Source organism: Crocodylus porosus, unplaced genomic scaffold, assembly GCF_001723895.1.
Source record: "Crocodylus porosus isolate Cpor-Errol unplaced genomic scaffold, CroPor_comp1, whole genome shotgun sequence".
Taxonomy (NCBI): Eukaryota; Metazoa; Chordata; order Crocodylia; family Crocodylidae; genus Crocodylus; species Crocodylus porosus.
Window position 1 is genome coordinate 3,805,642 of NW_017728917.1, and position 10,813 is coordinate 3,816,454.

The 10,813-nt window shown below is 45.8% G+C and overlaps 1 protein-coding gene across 1 annotated transcript in view; it reads right to left on the reverse strand.

Annotated features, from left to right (window-relative positions):
- The window catches only part of EDEM1 (ER degradation enhancing alpha-mannosidase like protein 1), a 24,729-nt gene extending 18,586 nt beyond the window's left edge, over positions 1-6,143 (reverse strand). The window contains exons 1-2 of the mRNA XM_019536597.1: positions 5,653-6,143; positions 2,829-2,901 (exon numbers count right to left, since the gene is read on the reverse strand). Coding sequence (XP_019392142.1) covers positions 2,829-2,901; positions 5,653-6,059 — 480 coding nt within the window. The 5' untranslated portion in view covers positions 6,060-6,143. The remainder of the gene's footprint in view (positions 1-2,828; positions 2,902-5,652) is intronic.
- Positions 6,144-10,813: the final 4,670 nt, after the last annotated feature.

The following is a 10,813-nucleotide window of genomic DNA, read 5'->3' on the forward strand; positions in this document are numbered from 1 at the left end:
TTTTTTTTTTTTTTTTTGGTATTTACTTTAAGCTAGTGTTCACATGTGCCATCATGTTAATTGTACAGAAATCCATCTGCCTTTTCTTATAATTTGCCTATCTGAGTAAAAACATGGTCATCCCTTGCTAAATTAATTGCTCAAGTACTAGCAGAATCTGTGAAAGAAAGTTAAAGCAAAGTTTTCTATTTGGAGGGAAATGTGAAACAGCCAAATTGTTTTTTGGTTTTGTTCTTTGAGGGGTTTTTTGACAGGAAGAGTCAAGTACCTTGAAACCTACAGAATAAAAATTCTTTCAGCCATGACTACGTATGCTGAGACAAAGCATTTCACAGCCACATTGTTCACATACACATTATGCTAGAGAACTCTACTGAACTAACTCCCAACATACAACAGTAAGGAATGGGAGAATCCAGCCCTTACACCAACTCATACTTCTACAGCTTGAGTAGACTCACCCCTAAGCCAGAGTTTATTTCCTAAAAGACAACAGACAGCTTGTCTTCCAGTGGCATATATAGTGGAAATAAAGTGTGACAGAATCCACTAGATAATTATTCACTTCCCTTTCTGTGCAGCTCTGGATCAAATGAAAAGGCAGAGATAGAATGAGCATTATTTTCTTAAGGACAAAATATCTACCTTACGAATACCTGAAGAATTAAATGACACACATCGACTTTGTTTTTGTTTTTTTAAATATGGCTCCATTTCTGCCAACAGTTTATGCAGTTCTACCAAAGGACTGCATTTTAATGCAGAAGCTACTCCAAAACATAAATAAATGAGAAGAGGACAGCAGCATACATCTTCCTTTCACAGACAACTGCAATACTGTTGCAAAGGCAGTTAGACTACCTTATGCTGTGAATACACAAATCAAAACAAGATCAGTACCTTAAATGGAAGGCCTCAAGAGAAACACTTTCTGCAGCACTGGCAGGTTGTGTAACTGCAGCTTCAAATATACAATTTTACCCTCTCAGGATTTTTTCCTCTGGTAATTAACAGCAAAACAGGGCTATACACCATGTGTCCACATCCTATATTCTGTCATGTCCTAACTCAGCAGCTGGTCAGTAACGCCTGCAGTACAGAGCCAACGTCCCAGTGTAGCCTTGAAGGGTAGTAACCGCTAGTGCTCTACACTGTCTCCTCCAAAAGTAAGGGGGAAGGCCAGGTTCAAGCTTGAATAAGTACACGCTAAAATTCTGTAAAAGGCTGGTCAGCTCCTTTTCAAGCTTGTTGAACCTGGACGCGCCAGTCTGCCATGTACAATTATCAGACCCAGCTGTGAAACTGCAGTAGTAGAGATAAGGAGGAAAGGCATCTCCAAGACCAGCAGTAGCTCAAGGTGGGCTGACGGACAGCCCCCTATGAGATTTTATCAAAGTTTAATATGCGAGAATAAAACAACCCCAAGACAGACTGGGGTGCAACAGGAAGTTTCCCGGGCCAGGAAAACAAGCCAGCTGTTTTACCCGCAGGTCTTTAACTGTTATGTCAGTTAATGTTTTTCACTTCCTGGCTCTAGGAGTAAGAGTTCCGTAAAACACTGCTGTGCGCCGCTCGACGCCTGTGGCTTTTCACCACATAGATGTAATCCATTTCAGCAACAAGGAAATAACTTAGTTTAGAATGCAGACTTGGTTCTTCTGTATGCAATCTTTCATGAAACACAGATATCCAACTGCAGCATTCATGCAGGGAAGACAACATTTTCAGGTAGCAGTAAGCAGCTGGTAATGCAAAAAGCTGACTTTTTAACATAAAGAGAGACTACAAAACATGGAAGAATTGTAGTGCACATGCACAGTAGCAAAAAACACACCCAACCCCTTTCCACCTGCCTGAAACACCGTTACATGTGGCAGAGCAGATTAACTCTGTATTATTTTTTAACATCTTCCTAGCAGTAAACATAAGATTTTGGTTAGTAGAAAGCCTAACACTACACTTCTATCCAAGCAACACTTCTATCCAAGACAGGTAAGTACAATGGTGAGCGTTGACTCTGAAATTAAGTCACTTTACTGACACGGATTGGCATTAGTTTAACTTACAAGAGGTAGACTGATATGGGTGGGATTCAGTGAGAGAAGACACTTACAAAAGTATGACCCAAACTTATAGCCACAACGTGCAGGAGGACAGAGAAAGAATTATGCATTAAAAGAGGGTCGCATTTCACACCCCTCAAGTTTCCTTTCCAAATGACTTTTCTTTCAGACAGTTTTTACCAGGCCCAGTTCAACACTGCCTTTAGGTTTTAATTACCAAAGAGACTATACCTGGCAAGACAGTACACACACATCAAAGTGGCTTTAACTGAATTTGTAAAATTCAGTTTGTTCTTTCCTATTTCCTGCTATGCCCTTTTCAGCTTCCCTTCAGGAGTTCTTAATTTACTCAAGGTGGAGTCAAAGAGCTGCCACTAAAAAAAAATTCTACCACTTTGTCCATATAATATACATTCAGCAGCTACACAGCTTAAAGAAAGCTTGACTGGACTATTCCTACTGAAGACTGTATGCAAGCCAAAGGAAACTTAAGCACAGGACAAAAACCAGAGCAACTGCGTATGTTCCTCTTTTACGAGAAATTTAGACCAGTTAAATTAACTTAACTTGTTGCATACCTTTACCTTGCCTTCAATCTTCCTGCCTCCAGTTCCTTTCTCCTCCCCCCACCCCCCCTGCCCTCCCAAAAGCTATTTAGGTCACGATTCATTTCCCCTCAGGATCGCAGTTGCTAGCAGAGCCATTGCAATCTGCACATTTATCTTGTGAAAAAACTGCACTTTTAAAAGCCTTAGTACAACTCACCGCTAAGGTATCCAGTGCGTCAATCAGAGTTAGTGAATAGTTTCCCAGGACATCATTGATATTCAAATTTGAACTGAAACAAAACAGTTAAAATGTTAGCTCTATGTACAAAAAGCCATACAAACCACAACCAACCTTGTATTTTTTATATATATGTAATGTAACTAGGCAGCAAGAACAACAAAGTCTCAGAACAAGCTGCCAACCTGTACTATGCATCAACAGTAGTACTTCCAAGTATTTCAAGTCATACAAAAAGCTCTTGCTATGGCTCCATTGCAAGATATGGCAGAAACCGGCACCTTCATGCATGGCATGATATTCCAGGGTGTCCCCAATTTGGAAGCAGGATAGCTGCGCTGGCTCCAAACCAGGGAGCTGGGGCAATCTGTATCATGCTGGTTGCCCACCTGTAGCACCATGAGAACAAAACTACCTCCTGAACCAGACCTGATGAAGTCCAGAGTAACGTGGTGTTTTGAAAGTACTGCTGCTGCCTTGGCATGGTAAGTCCGCAGTATCAACATACCATATGTTTGGAAAGTAAGTGAACCTGTTCCTATCAGGAGATAGGATTGGGCTGTTCAACCCAATCCTAGCGTTGATAGACCATCATGTTCTCTTGCATCAATTTAACGCAACGGAAAAGCCTTCCTAATGCAAAACCCTTCTTAATCCCTTTGGAGTCACAGGCTAACAGATTTGAGCCAACTACTCTCCCTTTTTTCTCCTCTTTAAAATCGATGAAAACAAGGCCCGAGAGAAAGAAAAAATGAGAGTTCAAAACACTTCTTAAAGTCTCAAATGTCATTTCACTCTGCTCTACTGACTATAAAGTGCAAGTGTAACATTTACCATAAAATGTAAATTCACTGCACAGCTTTTCCATTAGGGCTGTACGAAGCGTCAGTCGCCAATTCAATTCAGTGGATATTCGGCTCGATTTGGTGGCCGAATCTCTGAATCCAAATAGAATCAGGAGAGCCTTTACTGTCTCGGAATTGAATTGGAACCCTCCAAATCAGTTTGGAGAGATTCAGAAAGATTCAATGATTTGAACATAGACACAGCTTTAAGTGTTTTTTCTATACCTCAAAGGTATCAGGTAGCTCGTGAATGGTGAGATGGAGCGTCCCACAGGAGCGCTGGGGGGTACCCAGAGCACTTGGCAACGAACCCAGAAGTGGACAAGAAGCACTTCCAGGTCATGTGGCATGCACCCCGCACCGCCCCCCAGCTCAGCAACTGGTGACTCCTGGGTTTGGGGTGGCACCCAAGGTTCCCCCACAGCAGATCACCAAGCCAGGGAGGGTGCAGGGGGGAGGGCCCCCACACACTCCTGCGGGATGCTCCATCCACCCCACCATTGCAGCGTTCACAAGTCGTGCCTTATACAAGCACAAGCGAAAAATAGCTGCGTTTCTACTTTATTTTTTCTTGGATATAAAGCACCATATCTTTCCACATGTACATTAAATCTATTAATAGATGTGACTTTTTTTTAATTTTCCAATAAAAAGTTTTAGACAGAGACACTGATGTTAAGAATTATATTTTTAATGTAGGACATTATAAGCATCTATCACTCAAAAAGTTAACGCTTACCTAAAGAGCTGAAAGGGTTGTTTGGATAAATGTACACACGTGACTCAGTTACAAATCTCTCCTATTCTTAAAGAAAATATTTCTAAAACAAGTCTCAAGTCTGCTGCCGCTTTTAAATTAAATACAATTAATTGTATTTATATTTTATCATAATCCTTTGGGCTTCTTAATTCTTCTACAGAGAGCGGCATCATTGCTGGGGTTTCAAATGAGCACCGGAAACCAAGACATTAGAGAGCAAATTACTAAGATTTGTGGTTTGCTTCACATCCAGGAGATGATGCAGACACAACAAAACAAAGCAAGCAAACAAAAAGTCTCACCGTTTATCTGAAAAGCCAGAAAAGAAACTTATTCATGGGTGGAAACTAGTATACGGGGGGCTTCCTCTCATCTGGGCAATTGATCAATAGTAGTTATGCCACTAGAACGAGCAAGAGTGAAACCTCATTTCTCAAGGTCTTTGATTTCTCAATTCTTTTCCTTTCTGAAGCGCCTCACAGTAAGTTTTATGTAACTGGTACTTTGCCTATTGCTGAAGTAAGCCAGGCCAGACTGACTAGCGCTCATGTTAGGACGAGAGGCACTTTCAACAATCTAACACGTACTCAAGCCGCTTCCTCTGGCTCTGCTCTCGCGTTGGGGGAGCACTTGAAGCCTACTTAAGTGCACGCATCATGGATGTGTGGGTCTACATGCCACCCTGCCCGGCCTTCTGCCAAAACAGACAAGCTGTCTATGTGAAAGATGAGGAGTTTCAAAATCCTTCTGGGTAACGCAGCTAACTCACCTCTTGCCCACTGAAACCTCTTTGAATTCAGTGGGGGGCAGGGGGGAAGTGGGATGGGAACAGAATTTACAAGTTTCAAATTCGAAAAGAGTTATTTTTATATTAGCGCAACTGATACAGCAACCGACGCTCTGATCTCCAACACAGGGATTTTAAACCAACTAGCACATCCCCCCCACGGGAGCCTGAAGCCAGCAGCCGGGCGCATCCGCCACCCCAGCAGAAGACAGGAAAGCACACAGACTCCCAAGGAGCACCAACCATGCTGGGCCCAGACAGCCCCGACCCCGCTGCAGCCCATGGGGACGGGGAGGCAGAGGGGGCAGCGGGGGCTGACTGGGGGGGCAGGGCTCTCACCCCTCTGCCCCTCCCCCACCCCCTCATACAGCTCTCGCCATAGCCCGCCCTCCCGTCCCCCCCGGCACTCACGGGTCGCGGCGGTCGGGCCCGCGGCCGCGGCAGTGGATGGGGTCGAGCTCGTCGTGCGGGAAGGCATGGTGCATGTAGCCGTCGTAGCCGAAGGCGAACATGCCGCGCGCGGCGTCGCGGAGCTGGGCCCGCAGCGGGCCGGGGAAGGCGCCACTGTAGCGCTGCTCATACTCGCCGCCACCGCCATTGCGGCCCCGCAGCGCGGCCCAGTGCGGGCCCCAGCAGCGCCCGGCCGTCGGCGCGAAGCCGCTCTCGGCCTCGGCCCGGCCCAGCCAGCGCGACGGCGGCGGCAGAGCCCAGGGGAAGCGCAGGCCCAGTCCGGGCGCCAGGCCCGAGAGCAGCCACAGCAACGCGTGCAGCCCCAGCCTCAGCACCACCAGGCCCAGCACCACCGAGCGCCATCGCATGGTGCCCCGCACCCCGCGCGCATCCTGCGCTCACGCTGCCCGCCCGGCAGGACAGGGTCGCGGTTGGGTCCCCAGGCCCTTTAAGACCGGAAGGGTGAACATTGGTGACGTGACAACGCCCCCCTTCCCCTCCCGGCACCGCCTTCCCATTGGCCCGTGGCGGCCGGCTGGGCCACGAGCGCTGCGCTCATAGGTTGTTTCCGCTCGTCCATCCAAGCGGGGCCCGCCCCCTTTCCTCGCAGGGCAGCCGGAAGGGGTGGGTGTGGGGTAAGGCGAAGGCCAGTCGTGGCTGTTGTGGCGCGTTGCCCGGTGACAAAGGCCAGCCAATGGGCGCGCAGCAAGGGGAGCAGGTGCTGCTATGGTACGGGGGGGGGGCGTGTCTCCCACCCCGCGCCTGCTCACTGCAGCCTCCGCCGCCGGGTCGTCCCAGGCCTTGCTCGGGACAGGGAGATCGGCCGCCACCTGCCCCGTCCCTGCCGGCGCGGGGCCTGGCAGAGCGCCCCGGGGGCAAAGCTCGCTCACACCCCAGAGCTTAGCTGCCCTCGGCCCCCGTCGCCTTGCAGAAGCGTCCACTGGGGTGCTCAAGGTGACGCAACAAACTCCTTTGCTCCAAGATTACGTTACAGCAACAGGGGAGGAGGGCAGCAGGAAAGCAGAGCAGCCCCCGGCTGCTCTCCCCACTGTCGCTGCAGTGCACAGGGCACACCGGGGAGGATGGAGGATAGCAGCGTAGTTCCCCAGCCCCTGCCCCTGCCGACCTGCCGCAACGTCTTCCTCTTTCCTGCTAGTTTCCAAAAGGAAGGGGAAGAGGTAGGATCTGAAAAACAGCAAGGGCCACAGGGACTCAGAATCTCACTAGAAATCACAGTCTTATCCCAACACTACAGCTCACCTAGAGCCCACATAGACATCAGTAACAGTCTATTGCATCCACGGTGACACTGCAGGAGGCACAGAGGTGCCCCTGCTGCTAGGGCCACTGTTGTTGGTGACTCCAGCAGGTGCCCCTCCGGAGGCATCAGTCACTCATACAGTAACATGCATTTGCCCCCAGCTGTAAAGGAGACATTTTGAAAACATTCTGCCAGGGGTCATAGTAGGGGTATTTGTGGATCCAGTTGCCTCTTCTGTAACTACTCCAGCTCACCTCCTTTGCTCTGCAGTTGTACAGCTTTTTCTCCCTTCTCTATCATGTAGCATTTATTTACCTCTTTTAACCTAAAGTTACTGTTTTACCTGATATTTAGGTTAGGCCCTCTCTCAAACCTGAAGGAGGGCATGGTGTGCTAGAATTGCTTTCTTCTTCAGCTCAGGAGTCTTGTTCTGTTGGGAACCTGCTACCACTGTCTGGTTTTGTTATTTATGGTGTAAATGCTGATTAGGGCTTCTGATACTCCTATTCTATTGGAGGTGCCTAAGACAAAAGGTTAAGTAATACATTTTCTTGTTTCCTCTTTTATTCTAAAGTGCGTGGGGGGGGGGGGGAGAATGGAGCTGGAGATGCTCTTCTTTTACCACCATATACATTAAAATGTTCAGCTCCCCAGTCCACTGGAATCACTGAAATGATGAGAACTCACACCTGTACACATACAAGTGCACCAGGTCTGCACTATGCAAACTATTTACATTTAGAGTAACATCTTACCCCATGCCAGCTAAACTCAAGCAACGTTCATTAAGCATCCAGCAGATTCTCAAAACATGAACTAGGTTTAATGCGAGTTAAAAGTTACTCTCTTGACAATCCTCTGCCAAGTTCAGCGTTGAATGGCTCCTGCCTGGCCCATCTGAAAGCCGATACCTCTGACAGAAGTTTCACTTTGACTTTTCAGAAGTTGGAGTCAGCCACAGAGATCCAAAGATAAAAGAACACGTTCAAGACAGACTGTTAGGAACTGAAACTACTGGCTTGCACACACAACACTTTAGACGAGAACAAAGTCTCTACATTTCATTTTGTAGATGATGAATGCTCAGGTTTAGCCAAAATTCTCCCATGTTCCACAAAGCCCAGTACAAATCCCTTAGATTTAGGGTTACCAGCATTTCATGTATACACTTACCACGTGTGGCGCTAGTGTAAGACTTGGACTTTGCTGTAGATGACAGCTGATTTGAAGGGATACAAATACATTTTACTAATTAAACAGTATACAGTTTACAACAGCCAGCTTTTGACAACATGGGTAGCTTCATTACATTTTAAAACGTTCCGGAAAAAGAGAGAAAAATCTGAATTCTCACCATGATGTGCCACAACGTACACCGAGTCCACCAAATCTGACTCGGAGAAGCAGAGATTTCTCGTCAGCTCTGATCTTGTCTCAAGAAAGCTACAAGGGTGCATCATTACCAAAAGCTGAAGTGACAACTGGCATCGGAGCAAATTGTCCCAGTACCAGTTACACTGGCATCATCCATACCAGAGATAGAAAGCCTTATCAGCAATACACGAAGCCCTAGGAGCACTGCTGCAGATTCCCAGAATCACACAAAGCTACCTTTGTCAACAGTATAGATCCAACATCAAACCTCCATGGCATCACAAAGACTCTAGTGAGGCCCCAAATCATCCTTTCCCAAACAGATCCCTCTTTCAATAGGCAATTTAGATACTCTGTTCCATAAAAAGGGGAGATAGAGATTTGTCTGAACAGGGAGATGGAATGATAGACCGTGCTTTGATAATGAATCCAGAGTCCAAGCAGCTGAGTCAAAAGGTAGTAGCCTTTGCTCAGAGGAAGTGGGGGGAAAAGACCCAGGCATTTTTAATGCATATAAAAAGACTATTCCTACTACTGAACTACACCCAAGCTCTAAGTATATTAAAAATTCCTATCAAGTGCAATACACTATTCTTTCAGTTCTGCCTTACAGCCACTGGCTGTACAAAGAAACCGGAGGTCAGGTGGCTTCACTCCACTCTAAATAGCCTTGGATGCGGGGGGGGCGAGAGCAGGCAGAGATGGGCAAAGGGAAGATTCTGCTGGCTAAAGATTCTCATCTGAAATGCAGCAGGGGGAAGAGGGTGTCACACACTGGAAGCAGAATACATATAAGTAAGCACAACTTAAAAAAACATTTTACTTGGCCACCTGTTTGGCAAGACCAAGTTAGACCAGGCTCTTCTTCCTTCTCTATCCAACAGGAGCAGATATATAGCCATTTCTCCCTGCCCTATACACTACCTGGGACAGGATCCTTTTCTCCTATTAAAGATTCCCTATAAGATACAAAAAAGAAAAAAACCCTCAAGAGAATGACAATTTTGCAGCCTACCATAAGATATGCCAATTTCCAAGTGACATTGCCACCTAAACTCTACCTCCTTGTGCAAGTGATATAAAACTACAGTTACAGGATATCACACACTGTTTCCCCCACAGTCCTTCCCAATTCAGGATATAAATCAGGTGCACAAGAGAGCACAAGTAAGATTAAATGGTAACCATTAGCCTGATACCTTCTTACTTCCTGGATGCTTGGTGTTGTGACCTAAACATCTAGAGTCTTATGTCACTATGTGTAATTATGCCAAGTAATTTGGAGATAGAAATCTATAAATATTTCTTAACAATGCATGAAAAAGTCCTACCTACTCCAAACATCAACCACATTACTATATTGTGGAAGTTGCAAAAAAGGTACAGGGAAAATAGCTTTTATTCACCCTTTAACGAACCAAAAAACGTGACCTAAAACCCAAGCAAGACATTCATCCAGAAACCGCAAGTATGCATGTGCCTGCTCAGCCTTTGCCCTTTAAATGACACACACATTACTATTATCTGTTTTGCCATCTGACTACTTAGCACATGTAATGCTCAGGCATTATGGTAATAAAGAGTTACTATGCTTTAAATGAGGCCAGGAAGTCCTTAAAAAAACAAAAAAAAAAAACAAACCACCATACACAAACACTAACCTGGGGGAGGGGGGCTGAGGAAGGACTCAAAGCTATAGGGAGTTTTTTTGTTTGTTTGTTTTTTTATGTATACATTGAATATATTAATTGCTTCTCTTTGGTCTATCCAGTGATAGTGAGGTTTAAAGAAGGAAGGAAGTGTAAAAACTGCTGAAGAACCAGGCCTCCTGCCCTCCCCTTTTTGTGCTTTTTTTTTTTTTTTTTTTTTGTAGCAGTAGTTTGGGTTGAGTGGAAAAATAAAGCAAGCCCAGTAGGAAGCAGCATTGAAATGCACCAGTTGGGAAGGAAGTGGGCTGAAGATATCTTAAACCCCTGCAGACACCAACTTCCATGGACAAGAGAATTCAAAGGCTGAAGCGCCAAGCACAACAACATGCTTTACCTGGGCCAGACAAAAGGTTATTAAAACATTTGTATTTAACTGCATTACAAGTATATTTATGTATACAATCAGTTTCCAGGTGAGACTGCCGTCATATACGAGGGCTGATGCTGGGAACTATACTGCACTGTAAATTTCTACCACCCACATGAATTGTGCAAGCTGGCTGGTAGGATATTAATACCTCGGCTTCAGAAACAAAGTACCGTACAGCCAAGTTCTCAGGGTGTGGCCTCATACCAACATGACTCCTTAGGACAGTCAAGAGATGCAGTTTACAAATTGGTAATATTCAGTGATCAGTCACCTGGTCTCAAAGTAAGATCAGAAATATATTTTTTTTTTTTAAAACCCAAAAAACCCACACACCATTAGGACACTATGTAATAGTGAAATGCCACCAAGAAAGAGGCGTGACTGATGCCTCACTAATTAGTTGCAAGT